General features: G+C 41.3%; 2 protein-coding genes across 4 annotated transcripts in view; both read right to left on the reverse strand.

Moving 5' to 3' along the window:
• Positions 1-988: 988 nt before the first annotated feature.
• Positions 989-3,826, reverse strand: LOC117767872 (beta-1,3-galactosyltransferase 2-like). Its single transcript, XM_034595838.1, has one exon. It carries the CDS (start codon positions 3,725-3,727, stop codon positions 2,771-2,773), a length of 957 nt encoding a protein of 318 aa, XP_034451729.1. The 5' UTR covers positions 3,728-3,826; the 3' UTR covers positions 989-2,770.
• A 718-nt stretch (positions 3,827-4,544) lies between these two features.
• Positions 4,545-27,088, reverse strand: part of tnc (tenascin C) — a 48,967-nt gene continuing 26,423 nt past the window's right edge. Inside the window, exons 9-23 of one of the 3 annotated variants that reach the window (XM_034595724.1) lie at positions 26,439-26,528; positions 24,385-24,648; positions 19,793-20,068; positions 16,082-16,354; positions 14,736-14,858; positions 13,719-13,862; positions 13,098-13,217; positions 12,623-12,766; positions 11,755-11,885; positions 11,538-11,670; positions 11,085-11,236; positions 10,033-10,129; positions 8,637-8,798; positions 7,952-8,115; positions 4,545-6,088 (exon numbers count right to left, since the gene is read on the reverse strand). In XM_034595724.1, coding sequence (XP_034451615.1) covers positions 5,978-6,088; positions 7,952-8,115; positions 8,637-8,798; positions 10,033-10,129; positions 11,085-11,236; positions 11,538-11,670; positions 11,755-11,885; positions 12,623-12,766; positions 13,098-13,217; positions 13,719-13,862; positions 14,736-14,858; positions 16,082-16,354; positions 19,793-20,068; positions 24,385-24,648; positions 26,439-26,528 — 2,384 coding nt within the window. In that variant the 3' untranslated portion in view covers positions 4,545-5,977. The remainder of the gene's footprint in view (positions 6,089-7,951; positions 8,116-8,636; positions 8,799-10,032; positions 10,130-11,084; positions 11,237-11,537; positions 11,671-11,754; positions 11,886-12,622; positions 12,767-13,097; positions 13,218-13,718; positions 13,863-14,735; positions 14,859-16,081; positions 16,355-19,792; positions 20,069-24,384; positions 24,649-26,438; positions 26,529-27,088) is intronic. The other 2 variants (XM_034595722.1, XM_034595723.1) reach the window with 2 other exon arrangements.

The raw sequence follows: 27,088 nt of genomic DNA on the forward strand, positions 1-27,088 counted from the left end.
TGACAATGGATCGTGGATTACGGCGGCACCCGATCATTGTGGCAGCTGATCGCGGACTAAAAAATCTACAAGACTGCCTGACAATATACCTATTACTCGTGGCATCCATTGCACTTCTGTCCGTCCTGGAAGAGGGATCCCTCTCATGCGGCTCTTCCTGAGGTTTCTACGTTTTTCCCTGTCAAAAAGTTTTAGTAGTTTTTCCTTACTCTTGTTGAGGGTTAAGGGCAGAGGATGTCACACTTAGCAAAGTCCAATAGGACAATGCTCATGAATATGGGCCATCCAAACAATCGATTGACTGATGAACCACCACCAGTGTCTAGACCCCGGGGGGTATTCCTGTTCAACGCTCTGCTCCACCCCCTTCTAATCCTGATGACATCACACAGGGGTCTAAATTGCCACCTGAACCTAAACAAGACCACATTGTACCATAAACAGCCTCTCTGAAATACCCCAAACGTGGCTTGGATGTGACATGGTGAACTGTATAGAAAAAAATACCCGAGCTGAGTTTATACTTGACACAAGGGTCCAGCATAGATACCTTCAGCTTAGGTTTTGACTAATACTTCTCCTTTTGGTAGAACAACCATGGGCTTTGCAATAATCAAGGGTGAAGGAAGTACTCAAATATGTGACTTTAGTAAAATACAAACAAATAGACAAAAAGTAACTCAAGAAAAAGTAAAAGTACCATATTAACTTTTCTAAGCATGTGCTATATTAATGAGGTTACCTGCCTTACAATTTAATTTCCCTGCAGCCATCTTACTGAGTTATTAATATAAAAAAAAAATCAGGTTTCATCATTTCAAATAAATTTGAAAATTTGTCAACATTAAGTACTGAATGTGCTTAGTTTTATCATAAGCCTACAACTTTGAAGTTACTAACCATTTGAATGCACACTGTAACGTGTTGTATTGTGTGTTGTGAAAATACAAATATAAATGTAAATTCATGTTGAATAAATCTCATGAAAAAGGTTTTCAGCATTTGTCCAAGTATTTAATTTATTCTGGATGGAAACAGCATATATTCTGGCATGTGGACAATAGCAAAAACAATAGCAGCAAGAAATATATAATAATCAAACATTCATATAGTCAGATGCTGTGTATTTTCTCATTCATATGCAGCAAAAAATCTAAGGTAAAAATCTATGAGGCGCTCGGTGCATAGTAAACCACAGTGAGCAGGATCAGCTGTTCTGCTGTTATGTGAAAGATGAAAATAAAAAACTTCTCTTATAGGCTTTTCTGAGGACTCATCTTTTCTTACTTGCACTTATAACGATCCCTGTGAAAAAGTCAGAGAGTAACTGTATTTAAAATGTGTACTAAGTACACCTCAGCAGTTGACACATACTGCCACCAGCTGGTTCTCCTTTGTAAGTACAACGCATATATATAAATAGCCACTCCGTCACAAGACACAGTGTAAATAAATAGGCACAGTAACACAACAAATATGCTGTGGGTTATTTTACGCCCAGATGGACGGATATAGACAGACAGACAGACAGACAGACAGACAGACAGACAGATAGACAGATTGAGAGATAAATGTTTTGCTGGGTAATGTGGCCCGGTGTAAATTACTGTCCACGTGGAACCCAAACCCATCAGGCACAAACTGAAGATTAAGTACAAGGCCAGTAAAACGGGGTCAACTTTGGTATATTATAAATTCAGAGGATACATTATGTCCTATTTACACCTCTACTATGACCTAACTACGGCACAATACCTATAAAATATGACTTTGAATGAAGAAGTTGGAACTGACATTGCGGATGAAAAAACATCTGCAGCTATTTTGTCTTGTTTTATTTGGCCTCGGTCAGTAAAGCTACAATCGTGAAAAACGAGGTTCCAGCTTCTCAGTGCAGATAATTTGCGACATTGTTTGAATAAAGTTTTTTCCCACAGCAACTTTTAAAACCAGGATCGTAAGGCGCTTCACAAGTGCACACAAATATAACATCAGGGATATGAGTGCATTATTCAGAAATTAGTGTTCAAGCTTATTACATTTCATTTACTTGTTAACAAAAAATGATAAATTATACAGAAAACTGTTGATGTGTTGATTATTTGCAACTATTTTGTTTTGATCACTTAATGCCCGAAATCTTTGGTTCCTGCTTCTCAGTTGCAGCTTCTGCTGCTTCCCTTATGGGACAGTTAACTGAATATTTGTATAGCTTTTGGGATGGAAATTTATCTCAAATCGATTAAGGCACATTCTATCTCTATATAATATCCAGCTGCTCTAGTTTGCATTATCCATTATTAGGTCAAATGTAGTGGTTAGTATAAGAAAATCAGACATAATTTGAAAATGTCCACCACTGTTTCCAAAGGAATGTATCCAAATTGCCTGTTCTGTCCAACCAGCAGTCCAAATACAAAGATACTGAATTGACAATATTATAGTTAAAGAGACAAGCAGCAGATCAACATGAGAGGTTTTCTTTTAGCCTGAGGTCACACGTCTGTGATTGTAAATGAACGAGTTGAGGTTTAACTCTGGAGTGAAGATATATTCTCTGATAGTTTCATTTGAATATTTGAATAATGTTTGCATAATATAATAATACAGCTTTACCCACGACCCTGTCGCCCATGAACATGAACATCCACACTGCTGCCTGTGTGTGTAATGGCTTCTTTCCTTAAGAGCAGGACGCTGTTTTCATTACATTTAACTTTGTTGAAGTTCTCATGTGTCTGAACAGTGAAGCACTTGGTAAAGTTGACCCTCAGCAGCTGCTGTGTCCTTTGGAGAAATCCTGCCAGACCTGCAGCAGCTTTGACGCCTTGAACCCGTTCACAATGATGAGTTTGGCGAAGGTGCACCTGTCATACTCCAAGTCTCTGATTTCAAAGAGGTTCCTGAGGGTGGGCAGGCTGAGGGCATACACAGGCCGGACCCCCAGCACACGCAGACACAACCCCATGTACACGTCCTCCATGGAGATCATGCGGACGAACCTGGAGGCCCAGGAGATCCTGGCGGCCAGGTCTGCAGAGAGGACATACCCAGCTCCAGATACATACGGGGGGAAGCTGTCTTCAGGGTACTGCTCCTCTGACAAATGCCACTTACTGTAACTGTCCCTCCTCGGCCTGCCATCGCTTATCACTGACCCTGTGATGAAGGCCTGACGTGGGCAGCTCCTCAGCCACCGCAGGAGGTGGAACACGTTCACAAAGATGTCAGAGTCCACCTTCATGACGTAGGAGGCTCTGGGGCAGTGGGTCGCAGCCCAGTTCATCATCATCACAGTCTTGATTGTCAGGTTCTGGTAGCTGTCCAGGAAGTTCATCTGGATGATGTCTGCATGTTCCCTGCTCTCCTCCTCCAGCTTGTCCTGGAGGCTGGACCCCTGCCCCCCCTCGGGGACCCCCATGTAGAAGACAGTGAGGGTGTCCTGACCTGGAGCTCCCCATGTTTTCCTGATGGCCTCCCTCGCTGCAGCGTCCTGTGGAGCAACTGGGACCAGGAAGAGCAGGAAGGGGCTGGTGTCCCTGCACAGTGGCTGGTTGAGTATGTACTGGTATGAGTGGGGGGACAGGAGCCTGTGCTCCTGCTCTGACAGGGGGCTTGTCTTTACCTGCTCTTTACTCAGGACACCAACTAAGATCTGAGCCGACAGGACGAGCACAGCTGACAAGGTGAGTAACTTCACTAACCTCCACGACTGACATTTCCTCATTGCCTCCACGGGAAACGAATCTGCTCCCGTCCCGGTGGAGCGACTCGACTTACAGTCTATGGACTCGACACGAGAAAACAACACAGGAGGCAATCCAGGAAGTACCGCTGCAGTGGGGGGGCGGCCACTCCCGACAGGAGGGCGTGGACCCGGAAATCAGACAGAGAGAGAGCTTACTTCAAATGTTGTTAATAACAACTGCTGTGGTTGTTGTTTTCTCTCTTTATACATTCATGTCTTTGATTTGACATTAACATTTGATATTTGTGCTTTAGCAACATAATGTCATGCCAATAAAGCTTAGTGTATACATTTTTTTGATTAAGTCTGAAACAGAGGGATGTCAATGATGTTATTATTATTATTGTTATTATTATTATTGTTATTGTTAGTATAGTTATTAGTTTTATTGTTATTATTATTATTATTATTGTGAATTTGGCTTGAAACAGAAGCTACGTGTTAGTTTTGGATGATGAAGTATCTCTTAAATTGAAGATGGCACAAAAAATAACAACAAGTAACTGTGAGACAACCATGAAGTAATGAGGGATTCATTATCAACTCACTATGATCCAGTAGGATTAATATTATTGGTGGTCGTAGTAGTAGTATAACTAGTTTTAGAAGTACACAGTATTCATATTCAGCACCTTAACATTTGATTGCAACTCACAGAATCTCAATGGCAAATAAGCAAACTATCTAAAACCATGTGGTGTGGTTAAAAGGCCCGTGGACCCTGAGTTGGGATGTTCTTTGTTTTTCTTTATCTTCATCATGGACATGAAATAAATAAAGCTCCTTCACATCTTCCTTTTAAACAAACTGTTTATTGTAATACAGCTTACAGAGAAACACTTGTTCACCCAGTTATAAACAAACAAAACAATAAAAACAGACTTAATTTACACAGGCATTCTTTAGAAGGTCAGTGGTTTAGTATCCTGCCATAGCAGGGGATGGGGGCAGGGGGCAGGGGGCGGGGGGCAGGGGGCAGGGGGCAGGTGGGTGCTTGGGGGGGGGGGGAGGGGGTAGAAACAGTAACTAGTTCTCTAGTTTGGGCCTGTTCAAACACTATTTATATCAACATTAGCATAGAGATTTTACCATATCAACTGGAATTCAATCAGAGTTGGCCTTTTTTCATGTTTTGAGCATCAACATATTTTGTGTGAACAACACATAACATTCTCTTGTTGCACATATACAGTAAGTACTGTATTCACATTTTGCAAAAACAAAAGAAAGAACAACGTAATCACCGCGTTTCATTACATACTCAATAATAGGTCCTGCCTTCGGATTCATGAGAGAAACGAAACAAATTGAAAACACGTCTGCTTTTCTTTTTCTCCGTTCTTTCGTTTTTAAAACACAACACTGTGGCTGTAGCATGATGCCTTCAGGGGCTCACAGGATGAATGGATACATTGCCGTCCAGGTGGACATGGGATGTGGCCAGTAAAATACTTTGATATAGATTTTTTTTTCCTCTTTACACTTGCATCTCTTATCACTTCAGATGTTGGCTTGTGTTGAGGGAGATGAAGGAACCAGGGGAGGATAAAGTGACACTGACACAAGTGAAGTCGCACAAAGACAAACAAATGGCAAGTTAGATGGAGATATCTGACATCTGAATACTGCCATCTGAGGAATATCCCTTTTTCGAATGTTTAAATCAGATGCATACATGTACAGGACTGTACAAGGAACAGAATGATAATCCTTCTGAATTATCACTGTGTTATCAGTTTTAGCAAAGACACCCTGAACCTAAACAAGACCACATTGTACCATAAACAGCCTCTCTGAAATACCCCAAACGTGGCTTGGATGTGACATGGTGAACTGTATAGAAAAAAATACCCGAGCTGCACTCACGCCTGCCCACAAATGCTGCAACATGAGAGAGAGGACCCGAATCAGGTGAGGTGGAGTTGTTTCTGCTCTCTTTGGTGCGTGAGTTGAATCTGCGTGGGCTTGAATTGAATTCCAGTTTGTAACATGCACGTTGATTTCAGTACCGGCACAATTTCCACAACCGCAGGTGTCATGGAGTCACGGCTGATCTCTGAGCAAATGGGAGGAAATATGGTTTCGTGAGGAGGCAGCAGGGCTCTTGGCAGTGGCTTTGGTTGCTGCTGGGTGGATGGATGGGTGCATGTGTGTATTCAAGATGGGGTTTTTTGGGGGGGGGGGAGTCCAGACAGAGAAGTAGCGATGTTGTTGTTAGTGGTTGGTCATTTATGATCGTTTCCTCCTCCCCTCCAGGTTCCTGAAGTTGGAGGGCCTGATCTTCATATCCGCAAACTCGATCGAGTGCTCGTGGCCTTTCCAGTGGAACCAGTTCACACCCTGTGGAAGGCGAGACAAATCATCTTACATTAATTATATGGAGAGAAGGACAGGTCATTGGGAGGTTGTTTTCTTATCACACATTGCTATTATAGCAAAAGCAGCTTCATCGACAGACAAACACATTTATATTGGACAATCTTGAAAGCCCCAGGCTTTGTCCAGTGCATGTGATACATATGGTGTGGTTAAGGTTATGGCAAATAAAAAAGTGTCAATAAACTGAATTTATACTTGACACAAGGGTCCAGCATAGATACCTTCAGCTTAGGTTTTGACTAATACTTCTCCTTTTGGTAGAACAACCATGGGCTTTGCAATAATCAAGGGTGAAGGAAGTACTCAAATATTTGACTTAAGTAAAATACAAATAAATAGACAAAAAGTAACTCAAGAAAAAGTAAAAGTACCATATTAACTTTTCTACTTGTGTAACAGTGTTTTTAAATATACTGTTTACTGTACTGTAATGTTTTAAAGTGATAATACTTGCTCAGTGTAGCCTATTCCCTAATCTAACATACAAATATATAATTAACTGTATATTTACAGAACACAAGAAAAATGCAGACTGCCATATTAATAAAGAATGCTGTCCAAATCCATTTCTTCACCAGTGAGTGACCGATTCCCCTCTTGTTATTGATTACTATTAAACATTTATAAAACAATCTGAAATTGTAACACTATGCATTGTAAAAATGAAGTGAAGTAGAAAGTACAGATATTTGTTGATATATGCATTAGAGTAAAAGTGAAAAGTACCTGCAAATAAATGTGCTTAAGTAACTTACAAATACATGAACAATATTCTTGAATACAGTAACTAAAGTAAATGTACTTTGTTACATCTCAACACTGCTCAGAGTTGCAGAATTACATCCTGGTAACGTTGTCACTTTGTTTCATTAATGAACCGGCGACTACTGTGATGCAGTCGCCATGGTTACGTTCTTTCATTCAATGTGATAGCGAGTGATAAATGTGCTGCGCAGGAAGCATGAGGCGCTCCCTTTGTTAAATGTGTGTTTGTGAGAAAAAGAAGATAACTGACCCTTCCTTACACTTGCTTCTTCTCTTCACTATACAAGGGTATCATTTCTACAAAGGATGGGGGAGATGTGTCCTTCTCTCTACTATAGGCTGTTTTCTTTACATGTCAGTGTATATGATTTAGTGGCATCTAGTGTTGAAGTTGCATATTGCAACCAACTAAAATACTCATCTCACACTGTGAAGCTGAACCTCCAGTGGCCTTCAGGTGACAGAAATGTGACAGTTTCTTTCCAGAGCCAATTTGACTCTATCTACATACATGTGCAATATATAAGGGCTCATTCTAAGCTAATGAAAACACAGTGATTATTAGTTTCCATTGATTTGCCACTAAAAACATAATAATTATAAATATATATTGGATTTTTACTTAATTGTGTCCACCCTACATCTGAACTAAAATGAACTCTTGTCACCCTGAACAGTTTTAACAGAGATTTCATGAGGACACACCTTTAACCCTGGTGCGTCTTTACAGTTTCTGAGGAGACATCAGCTCAACACCAGCTGAGTCAACGTCACAAAGCACAAGGTCAGAGAACCTATGTGGTTTGGGTTAGGAAGACAGTGTCATTTAAAACATCAGGGGCAAACAGCCTCCTGCACTGTAATGAACATTTGGCATTAGACAGAAGTCCTACAGATACTGAGCTGACCAAAGAAACCCTTTCTGTAAGATTTGTTTTGTTGGGAAACACAACTGAGCCCTCTTCAGGCATCCTGTTCTACCCTCATCTGTTAAAGTAATGGAGGATCCTCAGTGACTCTCTGTTTTTGAAGTTGTGATGCAGCAGCAGTGAACTGTACCTTGCTGTGACTGTTATCTCCATATCGTCCCATGAGGTTGACACGGTGACAGTTTTTATACCAGAAGGCTCCCTTATAGGACAGGGCACAGTTGGTGACAGCAATGTCATTGTCATGGTCGTAGGTGGAGAACGGACGGCCGTGGTGGTAGGTCATGGAGTCGCCTACAAACACGAGAGAGAGAGAGAGCGCATCGATGAAATGAACAGTGGTAGAGGATGAACACTGTAACAAAAACATAGCATTTACAAGAAACCTTTTCACTACCTGGCCACTATATGTGCAACACACACACATTGTTCTGTTTCAACATATTCTGATTCATATTTTCTTCTTGTCGAATTCATTTTTAAGGGCAAATAGATGCAAATTTCTATATGTTAGCTTTATAAAAAAAAATGAAATGCCCTGAAAAGATCCTGAAAGGATACCAAGTCTTCCCAAGAATTCATAGCATAAATAAGAAAAAAATATAGAAAATAAATTTAATACACATAACATTAAAAAAAGTTCCTTCATTTGCATGAATACACACAGGATTATTGACAATGTATTCATTTGTCCAACAAAATTACTTATTTCCTATTTTAGAAATTTTGAATGAAAAAAAACAACTCATGGCCTAAGAGGCCTAAGTGGACTTGAACTAAAGCATTGTGTACACGGCTGCAGGAGTCAGCTTTACCTGCTGTTCCACTGTATCCCCCTACATGGACTTTGTAGCGGGTTCGAGGTTCAGACACAGAGAACTTGTCGTACTGAGCGTAGGCTGCTTCACCCTTGTCTCTCAGGTCCACCCGCAGCTCGTACTGACCTCCAGCTGTGATCTTATGTAGGTTGGCCAGACCTGAGGGAAGGAGGAGATGACATATATGATATAAATATAGATTTTGATGTATAATATATCACAAGATTTTATCTTCAGATAACAAAATATATAGTATTATTAATATGGTATTAATATAGCTCAATCATATTTGATAACTGATAATTAGCTGGAATGAAGTTTATATGTTATAAGTATTTCATGTGAATCCAATCAAAAGAATTTCATAATTCAAATTATTATAACTACAACATCTGCATTGACTCCTGCACCTGTTGCAGTTGCCTCATATTTCAGTCTTATCATTTCACTCAGCCACTTTTGAAGCAAACTTATTTATAGCTACAAAAGAAAAGTAGTTTTGTAATTGGCCACATGGTGGCACTGCCACATCAGTTTCTGACTGAGTGAAGCTTTTAACCAGTAGTGTGCTGTCTGCCAAATTTAATTTCTGTCCTCCTACAGTTTTTGAGTTTTATGCAAAATTATTCATTAATTAAGGGAGATTTCAACGAGCTGTTTAAGGGCTTATGTAGCCTAGTCATGCTATTAATTTTAAAAGTGGAATCATCTTTCAAGCCATCACTCTGTGGGACTATCATCCACTTGGTAAATCTACATGAGACTCAGACTGGTCTCTATCTGAACACTTTACCCACATTTGGTTGCAACTGAATGAAGCAGAGTTATAGTAGTTTGTAATTATCTGACCACACTGACAAAAGCTTGTTTGCTAATGATGGAAAGATGATACATGAGATCTGTTATAGTTGTTTGAGATATGTCTTTAGTTGTTTCATCATGTTTTGCTCATTCCTTGTAAAGAACCAACAAAAAAACTATTAATAAATCATATGAAATCAACTGACAGATATGACTTACAGAGATCAGCACCTAGAGTCCTAGAACGTGTCCCTTAAATCTGAGCAGCATTTTAGCTTTAGAACTATGTTTCTAGCTGAGAGCATGTCGGACCAGCAGAGCATTATTAGAGGAAAATGGGAAAATAAAGAGAACTTGCAGCAATCACATAAATATTAGAATCAATGTAGAACTTTTGTACAATGAGTCAGTCCACAGATCTGTGTTCGTACATTTTTCAATGAATTTATAAGCACAAAAAATACATATGTCAGCATTAGTGCTGTCATTGTGTATACATCACCTCTGTTACAAGCTGAACATACTGTTATATCACCAGTTCCTTATGTATTGTGGAACTGTGTGTAGTGATCTGATGTTTGATAGAAATTACCCAGCCAGAATTCATCGTTCATGTCACCGAAGCCGGCAGTGTAATTCTTCCAGTTACGGAAAAACTCCAGTTTCCCGCTCTGACGTCTGAGGAAAATCTGCAAAGGAAACAACAATAATAACTGATGAATATTGTCAGACTGTGTTTTATACAATCAGCTGATGTATTTACGATTCTTGTTTAACACACCCAGCAGACAATACGGAGGCCCTGAGAGGTAAGTGAAACTGTTATTTAATTTATATCTGGCAAAAGCTAAAAAATGTTCTAAAACAAAAACTAAATAAAAACTGAAAATAGCTTTTAACTAACCAGAAAAACAAAAAAACAGGATTCAAACCCTGCTCAACATGGGGACTGTGGCTCTTTATGCCGCCTCTGCTTTACTGGCAGCAAACCTTCACTGATTAAAATACACACACAATAGAGTACGTAATGTATCTTATGTTTAGATCACAGGCCGAAAATATCACCTGGAAGAAAAGGTAAATGCTTTAGTCCTACTAGACATGAAAATATCCTGATACAATATTTCTCAAAGAGATGAAACAAAATCAATCAATCAATAAATCAATGGTCCTGCCACAATGCTTCCCTCTCAGGGCTTCCATAATACACATGTAGCAAATGTAAGTCACTGACCCTAAAATAAACTTTGAATGGTAAATGTTCTGCATTTACATTTAGAACTTTTCTAGTCTCTTTGACCTTTCACAGTGTTTTACAGTACGGGTCACATTCACCCATTCACCCCTTCATGAAAACATATGAGGGAGGTTTGGGGTTGAGCAAACCCCCCGTTCTCTAAATACTGGACAACCCGCTCTACCTCCTGAACCACAGCCACATGGTGATAACTCTCTGAAGGTTTGTCACTCTGAGTGACACAGTCAGAAACTGTGATACAAATACCATGCTCATATTGAGCATATAAATCCCTGTCCACAATAATGTCAGAGTGATGTGGATTTGGTCAACAGAGCGTGCAGAGGTCTGTGATCCTCCAAATTGTTGTGTGGCCACTACCAACTGAAACGATGTATTGGACTTACAATCCATCCGCCTCCATCGGTGCTCATGTCACAGTAGACCTGGATGGGCTGGCTCTCATCTCCCACCAGATAGATGGTGTACAGGCCGGATGAGGTGTCACCGTTCAGCAGAGCCTGGGAGCAGTCCCTGGGGTATCTGTACAGCACACCAGCTACACACACACACACACACACACACACACACACACACAATATAATGATAATGTGGACCCGACAGACGTTCTCATAGATACTATCACTGTGAATTTTGCTAATCTTCTTTTGTGGATTATTAAATAATACAGTATTTATGAAAAATAAAATCGGTGTATTTGTCCTCACGCTACATTACTGTTAGTATAGGTTACTGTTAGTACAGTCACACACATACACACACTTATTACTGACAATGGGAGATATACGTTTGATGTGTTGACACGACAAGGGATGAAACCTGTTCATGAATCTACTCACTGGTGGTGAAGACAGAGGAGATGACTCTGCTCCTCTTGGGACCAGCGATGGCCTGCAGCCTGATTGAATACTCTGTGGAGGCGCTGAGCTGAGCCATGTTGTATGATACAGCAGTGGGACTCAGGACCACCTCCTGATGGAAGAAATATGTTCAAACATTTCATTTCCGACATGACCAGTTAGGACCAGAATCAGTGGAGTCCTGGTTTCCACTCACCCGGATGGTGCCGTCTGTGGACTCGTAGCTGAGGATGTATCCGGTGATGTCAGCGCGGGGTGGCTTCCAGGTCAGCATGCAGTTCTCTGTCTGGATGTTACTGGCGGCCAGATCCTGAGGAGCATCCACATCTACACACAAAACAACCTCTTAGAGAATCTCATACTCTATAAGTTAAATGTCATGTCATACATTGATGGATATATGGTAAATGTCAGAAGATGCCTTGATAGTTCGACCTATGGAAGTGTTGATAACTAAGAGCAAAGCAATAGAGTACATTACCTCTACATATGGCAAACACAAGTATATGAATTATCACTATGTATAGACATATGTATTATGTAAAGGATAAGTATAGAATAGTTAATATGTTGGAAATGCCTTGATATGTTTCTATATTTGAATAGAATATATATTGAGTACAGAAATATATGATATAGTGATATATTGGACAGTTCTTATCCATGCCTTCATTTTCTACATGTGAGTATAGTGTGTTTGAATAAAAATATAATAATATGTTATCATATGTGAATACATTTTCTCTGTCTGTATTGATTTGTAATGTGTAGCTAATATGTTTCTAGAAATAATAGTGTTCAAAATATTTTTTTGATTTTAATACTGTAGTTGTTTGTCTTTACTGATGTCATGTCTTTTATAATTTGCGTGGACCCCATGGAGGAAAAAGCTGATGCTCAACATCAGAAAAAACCACTGTTTATCTACAGTTTAGGAATCTTTTATGAATTATTTCTTCCTCCTGTTTGTCTCAGAATCTGACAATGTTGAAATTTAGCTGAACCTTGAAACTAAAACAATCAAGTCTGAGAAAGACACAAAAGTTTTAGATTGGACCACTCACCGGTGGTAAACTCAGTCGTAGTGGCTGCGCTCTTGGACAAGTCCCTCACCGCATACACCTTCACAGTGTAGTGCGTCGCTGGTGTCAGAGAACTCATCTCAAACTCCACCACGTTTCCTGACACACGCTCCATCACTGGAGCCACTGGAACGACACACACACACACAGACAGGATAAGAGGGTGGTTGAGTTGTATGAGAAGAATGTATGAATGTAGCTTCTGAATAATTAGATTTTTCTTTGCATTATTTGCTTTAAAAATCAATCTACATTAGCTCTTCATTTAAATGTAGTAACGATCATTTAAATGTGAGCAGAATCTGACTGCAGTGACAACAGGGCACCAATCAAACGACGGAACCCACTGCTGTCAAAACCTGTTTTTGATCAAAATGCCTGTATTGAAGTAGGATATAAACCTTTGATATATTAGTTTATAGGTACATGTTTATCTACCTGTTTCGATGCTACATACCTGAGTCTGCACTGTAGGTGATGACATATCCGTCTACGGTGGCGATGGCGGGCTGCCAGAGCAGCAGAGCTTCAGTGTCTGTGATATTGATGGCAGTCAGACCACGGGGCTTGTCCAGAGCTGCAACACACACACACACACAGTTGGCAGTTGGCAGTTGAACAAACTTAAATGTCTGTCCCATTGGACATATGTGTGGAAAGAAGTTAACCTCTGCACCTTTGGTCCTGCTGCTCTTTGAACATAAATTACGACACATTTGTTTGAAGAAAACACTTTACTGATTAATATTAGCGAACTGGTTTCAAGCTGAAAATATAAAATGTTGCATCTATAATGTGTGTGTGTGTGTGTGTGTGTACTTGTACATATAGATGTGAGGACATTTTGTAAAAGTGAAGACATTAGGGCTCGACCTCACTTTCTGACCCACTTTTAATGGGCATGTTTGAGGGTTGTTGTTGGGTTAGGGTGTGGATCACGGTGAGGATTTTAGTTTTGATGGTTAAGGTTAGGATGAGGGGCTAGGGAATCCATTATGCCAATGAGTGTCATCCCTAAAATAGAAGTACAATAGTGTGTGTGTGTTATAGTGCAGGTTTTCCATGAGCGTTACTGTACCTGTGGTGACACTGTCTGACCCAGGCTCACTCTCCCTCTGACCCTTGACAGCGACAACAGTGACCTCATAGGTGACCCCGGGTGTCAGGTTGGGCAGCACGGTGTGAGACTCGGAGTTATCCACTGTAAGTGTCTTAGCATTACCTGGGAGTCAAAACAACACACACAACAAAGTGAATGTAGAGTGGAGGCTAAATTATTGTGCAAAGTAGTATCTTCCCTTTATTTCCTTGCAAGCCCATCACAATGGACAAAAACAATATGAGACAATATCATGGACTTTGGTGTGAGTAGCCTCCTTTTTATATCACATTATCTGTTGTTCTGATGACTTCAGCGTATTCAAAGTGCTTAAAGAAGTGTCATCTGCATGGCTATAGATTCATATTTAAGTGTCAAACCATACTAATTATAAAGGAAAACTATGGAGGAAACTCTGCCCACTAGTAAGTTACTGAGCTAAACTTAAAATCTTGCACTGCATTTTCATTAGAATGGACGCTGAGTCTGAAAGGAGGAAATTACAATCCTTGGAGTTATCCATCAACGGCATCACATACTCAAAATAACTTTGATGAAATTGGGAAAAGTTAATGATTGTAATGATGATGATTAATACTAGTAATACTAATAATCATCATCATCATAATCGTCACATGGTTTTTTGATGATTGTTTTTCATTTTCTCTGGACCTGTTCCTCATACATTAGCCATAGCCATAATGAGTCACTAGGGGGCAGAATCAGTCTGTCATTAGAGAGAAGAGTTGCCCTACAGATCGTGGACGATTAAATTGATGGAACAGCAATGATAGAAAGTTGTATATGTATATAAGCAAAGATATAGTTGAAGGTAAACCCTCTGGAGCTCTAGGTTTGAGCCAAATCTCATGTTATTGATACTTTTATGTTTGACGTAGGTTTTATTTTAAAGCTTTGCTGGATTTTTTAATTGGGTAACAAGGCAGATCTCCAATGTTAGTCAGTTGACTGTTGTCCACACATGAGGACACTGACCTCCGTGAGCAGGCACATATGTGACCCTGTAGCTGTCCACCCGAGCTCTTGGAACTGCCCAGTGAACGGTGGCGGATGTGTCGGTGACATCAGAGAAGCGGATGCCCTTGGGTGAGCCCAGATCTGGCACAAGCAAGACAGACACAGCAGGTGGGGGCAAAAACAGACCAAAAACAGATGGTTTAGTCAATGTGTGTATAACCCTCTTAGCATGGTGAGGAGAGGAAAATAGAACATACAGTATATGTGGCACTAATCTAAATGAATGCGCAGCATATATGTATATATTATAATATCATATCTGCATGGGAATTAAGCAGGAGACAAGAAAAGACATAGACACAGACACACACACGTATTCTGTTATTGTAGCCAGGGCAGATCCACCACTGAAAGGCACTCGTTTTAGGACAGAGCAAAAGAGCGAGTGTGTAAAAGAGAGTGAGGTAGACAGACAAAGGGGGCCTGGGGAGGCCTGGTCTCATGGAGAAACCCTTTCCAGCTAACAGCAAACCACAGTATCTTGCGTGACAGACCTGAGGGGATTAACTTGCCCCCATTTCATGGAAACACAAAAGTGAAACATGCGCTGTGCTACCCAAGAGTAAAGCCTTACCCCCAGGGAGGACAGGGGACACAGCCAGCGACACCCGTCCTATGTGACATAGACAACTGCCCCCCCACCTCCTTCACAAAGGAGAGACACTGACACATGGGACCAGGCAGTCAATGACATCTGGGAGAACAACTGAACGAAGACAACACAACCAAAGGAGCAGAGTAAAGAGCTGAGTAAATGTCCTGAGTGGGGGTCGACTGCTACAAATTTTCTTTGGGCTTTTTATTTTTGAAGCTGCTATTTTTCAAATTCAATTCAAAGATATTCATTACAGGATGTATACATGTTTGTTAGCAGGATTTAGACCACCCTGGGGTAGTAGTTAGTAATAGGTTGCATCAAAAGCAGATAAAACTACAAGAATTCAGATTTTGATCCAGCAGTTCATAAACTGTCCTGTTGCTGAGGACCACTCAGGAGCACTGACAGACAGATTGAGACATGTAGCTGTTGACACAAGACACACAACGTTTCCAGCTCTGATCGTCATCAAAAAGTCTGTGTTGAAATTGACACAAAACCTTTTTCCGTTTTTTTTTATCTGAGCCTCACACTATGACACCAGGTTAGTAGACGCAGAGAAAACACTAGACAAATGTTGAGACACGATAACTTTTCATGCTGTTACCATAAAAGACACCACTGACACCACTGGTTATGCCGACAAGACCAGTCCAGATTTCAGTTCACAGCTCTGATTTCTCGGGTCCACTCTTTCACTGTATACCTGTTCTCACCCCCTCGAATACAGACTTGGAGCGTCTTCCCAGAACAAGCCCAAAGATTTCAATTTTGTACTCTGTGTCCTCAGTGAGCTCAGTCATTGCAGCGCTTCGCTCTTCACCGCCCAACACCAGTTCTCTCGGTTGGTCCGAGCCCTCAGCCTGGCTGACCATTATGACAAAGGTGTCAAAGGCATCCTCTTCAGCTATCCAGGCCAGCTTAAAGCTGTCGAGGGCGACGTCAGACACTAGGAGAGCCTGCACCTCCGGTTCGTCCTCTGAGTGACAGGGGAAAGTCAGTTTTCCTCCTCTGTGGAACTTAAGAATGCTTTGACATTTGAGGAACATGGCAGTCAAAGAGAGAATAGCAGTCTATGTGCAAATACCAGCATTGGTTATGTGGTTCATCATCAGTCAACAAATAAACAACCTGACTTTGTGGAAAACACAGAAGGAAGAAATGAACTTGAGGCAACAGAGGGTAAGTTGTGAGCCAAACAAGAGTCTCCAACTGCTCCTATTTCAGACCTAGTGAAATGGACTATAAAGCCACCATGGTTAGTAATGTTAATAAAGGATTAAATAGATGGACAACTGATTTAATCAAGATCATGAATGTGATCACAAAATATTTTCAGGAAATTGAATGAAAAAAACTATTCTGATGAGAGCTGCCACATTTTCTTTTAAAACTCTGGATTTTGGAACACCAGAGAGTTAAGAGTTAAGGTTGCGTCCAAACATATATGTTTTCATTTTTAGACTGAAAAAATATATATATATATATATATTTGGATACAAAATATAATGCCCTTCAGCTTTGGCTCAAGCTTGATTAACTTTGTCTTTGGCTTGGATGGGCCCGGACAGAAAATTGTGGCCCGAGCCGCACTCTGCATCATCAGTTCTAAAAATATCGTCCCGTTCAGACTAAAACACAACCCCAGGGTTTTCAAACCTAAATGGCCTCAGACTTTAAAAAAAGTCTGAAGCTGCTTGACGTGTCTTCATTATCGTCACTCAAGTACGTCAGGTGGCACAACTCAATCACAATAGCTGTCTGAGCCAATCCATTATGCTGGTCTATCTTTTTTTTTCTAGCAGGGTTGATAAAGGTATTATTGACGTCATTTTAGTCAGGAAATGCAGCTGTCTAAACTGCTTATGTAGTCAGCCTAGAGCTATCAGGACAGTTTAGAAACAGATGTTAGCACCAGTAACTACTGCTAAATATTTGAGGGGACAGCTTGAAATTCTTAGAAAACAGCCCTGGTCTGATCACATTCTTGAGCAATTTTGTGAAGAGGTTTTGTCAAACAACACCTGCTCCCGAGTACTAGTCAACATCATTTCAGTACAGACATCTATGTGCATACGGATGGCAGCGTGTGAATGTGGTGCTGTAAAAGCTAGTATTAAGCAGTCATTAGACACAGCTAATAATGGCAGTGATAGGAATAGAGGCTGAGAGACAGCAGGAGCCTATAGCCACTGCAGAAAAAAGCTCTGTTTCTCCAGAGGATGAGTCTGTTGCTGCTAATTACTCGGAGAAACTTCCGGTAGCGGCACAGATGGATGCATGGATCGGACAGAGCCTTTATAGCAGCCTCGATAGAAGTAGATATAAGGGGGCTCAGGAAAGCCTCAATAAAGCCCGGCGTCACTGCTCATTAAAACGCTACACCAAATGTGAGGGTCTCAGGGGTCCTTGAACTAGCCTGAAACCCCTTTTTTCATTGTGAGGGGAAATGCATGAGGCATTTGATGTGAGAAGAAGCAGTGGAAATGAGAAGCAGAGCAGACAAATCCCAGGGAGCTGTCACTCTTCATTAGCCGCCGGGCAGCTTTAGCTGGTCAGTGGAAGAGAGGGAGGGCCACATCCATCAGCTAACATGTGCTCATTTGCTTCTGATTTCACCCTCCCACCACCACCACTTCTTCCCTTCTTCTTCCCATATCCCTCCACTCTCAAATGAACCTGTTTTTACCCGAGAACTTTATTTTCCCTGCAACGTCGTCCTCAAGCAGAACGGGGATGACTACCATGCATAACATAATCAAATTAGTCAACACTTGTATTCACAAGTTGGAATGTTTATGGATTAAGTGATGCTAATGAAAATTGTTAAGCTGCGTCATATCCATTAGCATGCAGACAATGGGCCATGTTGAGTGCATGCCATATTCTGCGTGGCCCCAGAAGCCCCTGGCACCCCAGCTCCAGAGCCCAGGGGCAATGGCAGCATGAGAATGAAGAGCGGTCCAGGCTTGGGGGAACTGGGCATGCATACAGAAGAGAGCCCTCACACAAAGCGACAAAAGCGCCTAAGGGTTTTTTTTCTCTTCTGTCAGTCCTCCCATCTTGCTTCCACTTGACTGATCCTCATCAATGAAATGCTGAATGATAATGTCTGCATAGATGCTGACATAAAAAATATTGTCAACCACCATGAAACTGGATATTTTTGACCTTTTAGTTTGGGTAAAAAGGTTTTATTAGGGACCTCAGAAGGTATTTTGTTGTGGTTATGTTTGTGAAGGTGCTTAGAGGCAAGTACAAGGCATCGTTATCAGATTTCGGTTTTGCTGCTCACAGCCCTGTTATTAGGCACATTGTAATTCACAGCATGTTAATCACTGATAATGACTATGATTTGTGTAGTACGCAGGTAAACAAGAGCACCTGTTGTGCCCCAGTTAAACAGCACACTGACCTTTTTTATGTCTTTTTGCCTCCTCCCATAACAGACCAGGTGCTGCTGGTGTCAGACCGGACTGAAGAGGCAGACTGACAGCTTAAAGGTGGATCAGACTCAGATTTGTGGCAGGGCTCACATAGACTGCGTTTTGTGTGCGTGCTGCTTCGGAGTATTAGCCTATTTCCCAAAGGGATACATGCATGATGGATGGCTGATGAGGGGGTTTTGTTTGGGGATTTGGATTGTGCACACTGTCTGAATGGCAAGGATATTTTGTTTACTCTGTGAAGATTAACTTCGACTGTAGTGGCAACGCTTATATAGACGATTTTGAAAGGTGCTCCCAACGCGGAGAGTAAACAGTTTGTGCTGGGAGAATGGGGGCTGCTTTAAAACATACTGAATGTATTTTTGGCCTGTTTTGAATATATATATATATATATATACAGTATATTCAATGCATCAGTGATGTGATTTAAAGCTTATTTTATAGTTTCATTCATTTTCCATGGCTTTATAGCTCGTCTAAGACAAAAATACAATAAAACCAGTTACCGGTTTTAATGTTTTGGTTAATCAGTGTATGTCCACAGGGACAAACAAAATCAAGCCTCCATCCCCACAGGTAAATTCACAGATTCATCATATTATGGCTTTTCTGATTAAGTACTTCACCTGCAGTTATTTCACTTTCACTTCAACAGTATTCTTAAAATAAAATGTATTTTCCAAACGACTCCTTAACACTGTTATTCTTTCAAGCTGCAAGTGGAAGTCAACAGTGCTAATTAGCATCTGATGGTGTGAAAGCAAATATGAACCACTGACTCTATAACACCAATTAGCAATGAACTGCCACACCAGGGCTCTATGAGAAGACCAACACCATTTTGCAACTGCAAGTAGCAAGAGAATAAAGTCCACATGGAAAAAAGAACACTGGTTAAGTTATTGCCTGAGCAGAAGAAGAAGGAAGCAAAGGAAAGAGGGAGACCCCAGCGATGACGGCGTTGATACCTGTGATGGTGTCTGCAAAAACAGGATCTAAGAGGGTCCCCCTGTACACCCCGTACAGATTGGCCCTGTACCAGGTGGCAGGGGAGAGGCCAGAGATGGTGAGGATGCGAGCATCAGCAGGCACTGTGTGGTTTTTCCACTCAGCACCCGTTTCTGCATCAGTAACCTCGATCAGAAAGGCCTCAAACTTCCCATCCTCAGCAGACCAGGACAGGAGGAAGCTTTCCCATGACACATCGCTGACAGTGACATTGGTCACCACAGGCTTCTCCTCCTCTGGGTGGTGACAAACACATCAACATGAAGTTACAGGACTGGGACAGGACACACAGACAGAATGGACAAAAAAGGCAAGACCAATACAGGTTAAAAAGATGATACTGGACATTTTGGACAGGAACTGGACAGAAGACTGTAGATTTCAATTTTGAAAATAAAAATCCCGAATTGGTTTTGCATATTGGTCTTACCTTACAACACACAAACATACACAGATTGATGGAATTCCTCTGGTGTATTGGACCATTTCTTGTTGATAGCAATTGTGAAACATATGAAACAAAAGAGACTTGAGCGTCTGCTCAACAGTGGATGAATCCTGCGTGAGAATATAACAGCAAAACAAATTATCTCTCATTTGTATTTCAATCATTAAAGGTTGCTGTCCAGAGGTAAAAAAGAAAAAAGACCTATACTTAGTACTGAGTGGAAATATTGCTTTATTTACACTACAAAAGGTCAGCAGGAACAATCATCATTTTCAGTGCCTGCCTATGGCCATCTCCTCTAAATTACCATTTGAGTGGAAAGACTTAAAGATAGAGAGCGGCAGGCAGACATGCTGATGCAGTTTGTGCGCATTAATGGCTGTGTATTAGCCATTAATGTTTGAAGGTGCAGCATAGCCCGGCCAGTATGGCAGAAGTACGCCGTCCACTTCAAACCCATGGGAAGGCCATGCAGGGCCACGTGCAGCTGCCTATAATTGGAGTCCATTGTGTGTGCGAGCATTGACAGGGTAGATTAGAAAGAGACAGAGATAGATGGCCCAGGTAAACATCAAGGCTCCCATTATCCTCTTTTCGCCGTGTGGAAGAGTGGAGAGCAAATGGATGTAGACAATACGAATGTGATGGGTTGGGGTGTGGGTGTGTCGGAGGGCCGGGGGTGGGTTTGCTAGAATCAGCTGATCATTGAGAGCTCACATGGACAAGGACGATGGATTTACTGCAGCATGTGTCTGATGAGTTTCTAGAACCTTAAGTGTTGGCAGCATTGGAGTCAGCTCTTTGATTATAGCTGCAAACTTCTTCACTGAAGTTGCAATAAAGTCTGACCTTTTTTTAATGTATATATATAAACTGGTCAATACCTTCGAATGAGCATTTTCAAGACATTTTTAAAGATTTAATTAATATTTTATAACACTTATTTAGTTGTATGCAGATACGTTTTTAGTAATGTATTTGTCAATGACTAATCTTGTGAGCACCCATAAGTGGAGGCTGCTCTACTAACATAATGATAACGATTAATTAATGATGATATATATATATATATATATACTGTATATATATAGAATTATTCATAAATACTGTGCATTAATAAACATAAGCTGTGTACTTCTATATTACTGTATAGTGCATTATAAACCTTTTATTAAATGTTTCGACACTGCTTCTAAATGCTACATAATTGGATTTTAAGCCGAATAAAACTTGAGATGGAAATGTTATTTGGAATAAGAACATTTTTATGTAGCCTTGTTCCAGGCTATAGGAAATTGAGGGAAAGGATAGCTATTCTTGTTTCGGTATCTTTATAAAACATAGCTAAAAAAGAGATTAATGTTAGCTCAAGTGAGAAAATACGTTCTGACTTAATGTTAAACAGTTGCTTTTAACTCCCATTTCCCAACTTTTAAGAGTCAGTAATAGGGCCAGTGTGAAGGATTAAGGCAGAAATGGAATATAATATTCATGGTGCATAATCACCTGAAACTGAGAATAATTGTGTTTTAGAATAAGCCCTTTATATCTACAATGTGAGTGGCTGCTCTGCCTCCTGGAGTCTGCCATGTTGCAGAGCCATGTTTCTACAGTAGCTCAGAACGGACAGACCACATAATGCTTCTAGAGAGGGCTTTCACGTTTTATATTACTCAAAGGCAGACATAGGTTCTGCTACATGGTTGGAAGGGGAGGGGGATTCAGTTGGTTGCAATCCTCAACATCATCGCTGGATGTTACTAAATCCTACATACTGAATCTGTAAATTGACAAATGACCCCAAAAAAGCATCTTTGTCCCTTACCCAGTGGTATCTAGCCATGTTATTTTGGTTTTAGTGGACGAGCTTGAAAGATGTTCACCTGTAATGGATGTAATGATATTTCATGTGTGGTGCTTACAACAATAAAAAAAAAAGAGGACCTCACTTTGCACAAACATTTTCACAGGGACAACGTTTTAGAGGGTCAATGTTTCTGGAAAGATATTCTGCATTTCAATTTTCTAAGTGTCTTTTTTCAACATTGTGAGCACCTCAACACAAACAGGATTCATCTTCATTGCATTGATGCAAACACAGAGATCTCAGACGCAGAGCTCTCTAAACCTGTCCACATGGCGAGATACCACTCAATGAAACCAGCTCTTTAAGCTCGGCTTCAGTTGATGTTGTCACATGCAGCTGAAGATGTGTGTTCATGACTCAATCAAATGATCTCATATCACTTTGTCATGGTGATATCTGCCATTTGATAGACACATGTGCAGCACAGATCACGTCAGTGCATGCAGGACAGTGATCTTACTTCGTTCATGCTTTCTGTTCATTGTTTTTCTTTGCACATGCACTCTCATCATATGTCGTGAGATGATCTTTGTGTCTCCTGTGATCATCACATTTTAAGACCTCAGGGGTGTTTGGTGCAGGTCACATTTTAGCTCAATTCTCATAATCGCTTCAGCGATTTTCAGGCACAAGAAGAACCCCCAGCCTCCGCTCCAAACCTCACCTCGTCCGCCCCTCCTCTTTCCTTCAATCCCTCCTGTAAAAACGAGTGTGAGCTGTGTTTGTGCTTCATGTCTGGAGATGATAACGGCTGCAGATCGGCCAGGCTGTGGATTAGAGGGCTGCTGATTTTCCGAGACATTGTTTTAACAGGAGTCCCAGCATGTGGCCTTTTATCTGACAGACCCACAGTTCATCGTGGTCAAATCGCACAAAACCAGAGGGGAGCAGGGCTTACGCCAACAATTATCACATGAATGAACATTTTGGAGGGCGCACACATGTCCATAAAAACCCCCAGCCTCCAACTGCACCACCCCCTACACACACACACACACCCTACACACACACACACACACACACACACTCACTCACACCCAAAGATTCACTCAATATCTATCAGTCTCTCAATCATACGTGCCACACATGAGTGCACCGACAAGTGGACATAAAGAATAGGCACGTGCATGCACGCACGCACGCACTCACCCCCCCCCCCCCCCCCCCCCCCCCACACACACACACACACACACACACACACACACACACACACACACACACACTCACTCATACACGGAAGAAGTCTGTATTCTTCTTGGCAGATCCACAAAAATGCAACAAAAGACAGTTATTCCCAAGCTCACCAACTTTTTCCTCGCGCCGTATTGATTCTTGCCTGGAGCTGTGCGTTTAATGGTCACTCGTTACATAACCGAAAGATTTACTCGTGAAATTGTTGGCTTGGAGGCTCACCGACCGCAGCAAAGAAAATATGCCACAATCACCTTATTTGTTTCTTCTTGTTTTAGGTTTTAGAAAAAAAAAAAAATCCCACATGCTATAAATGAGCCTTGAAGGGTGGTGGGGTGGGGAGGGGGTGTTAGGTAGAGACAGAGTGACCAACATTCAGCAGCTAACAATGACTCCAATTCATTGCTTTAGTTTGGCTGCGGCACTGAAGGATAAAAAAAACCAACCTGTGGTTATTGAGGACTTCTCTTATTCTCATGGCTCATGGAAACAGTGAGCTGCATTCAGGGAGCCTCCACCTCTGACACATTTCACAGATACTGAATATCCCACATGCCAACTCTCAGCTTAGCTCCTAATACAGTCAAAGGCAAAGTTTTACCAGCTCTGGTTGTGTGTAGTAATCTGACTCATGTAAAGATATTGGTGCAGCTTTAAAATATATAAACTGCAGCCTCTCTTTCTACAAAGCGCTCTGGATAAATAAACTTTCAGTTCTCATAAGGATCATGGCTTTGAGTTAAAGTAACCAGGACAGTTTCCATGGTTTAAACTATCGCTATGACTACCACTTCAGGTAAGTGCGAAAATACAAGGTTTTGTAGTTTCGATGACTCAATACTCCTAAAACGAGGGAGGTGTTGAGATCCTGCAAAATAGCTTCTAATATAAATCTTATCTGGGTAATACAGAGCAAGGTATTTGAAATGTCAGTTTGACTGTATATGTATGTTTTCTCACTCTATAAATGTCAAGCAAGGCAATAGCGCTAAATCAGTCAAATTGCTTTTAACAATGGAAGGTGTGTGGGTGTTTTCAGTGCTGACCTGTGGGCGCAGAGATGGTTGCCGGAGCACTGGTCCTGCGGCCGCGCTCAGCAATGATACTGATGGTGTAGAGCATGCCAGGTGTCAGGCCCCTCAGGGTGTGAGACTCAGAGCTGCCTGGGACCACCTCCTCAGCCCTGTGGCCGTCAGCGGAGACATGGACTAGTCTGTAGGAGTCGAGTTTGGCCAGCGGGCGCTTCCACTCCAGCATAATAGTGGTCTCTGTCACCTCCGTCACAGTCAGGTCCTTGGGAGCATCCAGGGCTGAGGAGAGGGGGAGAAGAGAGTTTGTTTACGACACAGAAACATCTCCAAGACAAACCTTCTTAAAGCCGCTGGACATTTGTACATGAATTCCTCTTTCATCGTCGTTTCAATAGCACAATATCAATCCAACAAATAATCATAGTTATGAAGCTGTTTTCTTCTCCTGCAACTATTTGCATAATGTTCACCTTTATTTAAAAAAAGATGAACTACTGGTTAGTTGGTCGGGGCAGCAAAAGACAGAGGCTGCACATTCATGGAAAGCAAGTAAATATGTTTCATACTAATAGCTAAACATAAAGTAACTGGAAAAAGACTTTGATTCAAAGAATATACAAAAACTCAATGTTTCATTAATGAAAATATAAGACATAAAAGACTGTGTGCTGAAGAGTTTTACATTTACTCCAGACTAGAATAGCGTGAAGAATGCAAGAGGACTCTACAGCCAACTTTCCATTAATAGATCATTCATTTCGACATAGCTGCTGCTTTTGAAAACTCTTACTCAGATTGATGAGCTTCTCTGGGAGGTCATGCATCAAAGCACAATGTTAAAGACATGCATATGGGTACAGGTCACTTTACGTTTCTGTAAAGAAACTTGCAAAAGGATGTGAAATCACTTTTCTGATGTGAGTTATAAATACATACGTAGTAGTGATGTTACTGTTTGTAGCCTGATGTGTGATAATTGAATAGAAACAATGTAAAAACATCCTAGAACTTCTCCGTATCCAAACACTGTGCATCAATGTTTGTGAACTTTCTCATCTGCTCGGTCAAAGTTGAACATTCTTGCTGCACCAGGTACAAGCTAGCTGTCTCTGTGTCTGGACTTCATGCATTTAACAGTATGGGTGCTTGGACCAGATGTGTAAGGAATTCTCACATTTCACACACCCAATGGAACGTATTACTTTGTCACATCATTATGAAATATGGAGAATAGATTGCATTTATATAAGGTTTGTGTAGTGTTAACGACCACAGAGTGCTTTATGGTCCCAGTCACATTTACCCATTCATACACACATTCATACAACACCCCTACATGCTGTAATTTTGACTTCTGACGGAACAGCTGTCCGAATCCAAAAAGTATTCAGTGTTTTGCCCAAGGGCACTTTGGCATGCAGACTGAAGGAACCAGGGATCAAACCACCGACCTTCTGGTACGTGGAAGACCTGTTCTACCTCCTGAGCCTCCATCACTCATGATGTCCTGCTTAAAATGTGACGGCGTCAACACCTAATATGTCAAAGTGTGTCTACCTGAAAAATTCCAGTGAGCTCCATACAAACTAATTTATTTCAAATGTGTGGCTGCCTTTCTGAACAGTCAAATACAAATCCACCTCCACCACTGTCAATCTGCATTGTCATTTAACTATGACTAAACAATAAGCATTTCCCTGACAAGTTTGCAGAGGATGCCAGAGCAGTTCTACAATAAAACCTGAAGCCATTTCTGTGCACCTTTGGATGTAATAAAGAAAAGTCTAACTAAATTGTGAAAATTAATCTGGGCTCAGTTGACTGTAGCTGTCAGTGCTGCCAGGATAATACACTCACTGTCATGCTGAGTTGCACAGTTTGGATGCAGCTTGTTAAATGTGAGGAAAACTATGCTACAATTGTGCAACAGAATGCGATATTACCAGTCTAAATTCTCATTAGACAGATATTTACATGCATGTGTAAGTGTATACACATGCATGTATGTAGCTAGAGTGTATATATACATGCACACACATATGAGTACTGAGTATGTGAAAGCATCTCACCAGTCACTGCGTTGGTGGTCGTGGGTAGACTCTCCCGCTCATCCTTCACCGCTGTGACACCCATCCCGTACTCCGTGCCAGGTCTCAGGCCTGCATAATGGCACAAAATAAAAACACTGTGACACGGAAATAAAAAGCAGCATCATGTTTGGTTTGTTCAAGTCCACTGAGGTGTCACTAAATGAACGATGGGGAGGCTCTGTAGTCAAGTGGCCAGCTGTTTCATCTAATGGCTCCGGTGCCTGTGGCAAATCACAAAAAGACTCTCATGCGGCTTGATTGTATAATAGATCGCAGCCTAATTACATTTCATGGTGAGCCTGTGCTCGCCGGGGAACATCAGCGCTGTATTTGCATTGATGGATCTATAGGGCCCTTGTCGCAGAGCAGAAACACCACTTGCTATGATACACCAGACTGTGGTGGCCCTTTGGTCTCCACAATTAAGCCCTCTATCGGCCTGATCGCCTTTAATTCCTTTATTAACTCCCACAGAGGTCATCACACAGAGTCTTACAGCATGAAATTACACCTAATGCCCAGGAAACTCATTATCAATAAAATCATGAGCGTGAAGGCAATTACAGATAATAACTGCATGAAAGAAGTGCTGAGGTGTGTGTGTGGAGTGGAGGGGGACATCGGCTGAA

This window comes from Hippoglossus hippoglossus, chromosome 9 (assembly GCF_009819705.1).
Source record: "Hippoglossus hippoglossus isolate fHipHip1 chromosome 9, fHipHip1.pri, whole genome shotgun sequence".
NCBI lineage: Eukaryota > Metazoa > Chordata > Actinopteri > Pleuronectiformes > Pleuronectidae > Hippoglossus > Hippoglossus hippoglossus.

Coding starts and splice junctions, on each gene's coding strand:
- LOC117767872 (XM_034595838.1), bottom strand. CDS start 3,727: ATGAGGAAATGTCAGTCGTGGAGGTTAGTGAAGTTACTCACCTTGTCA.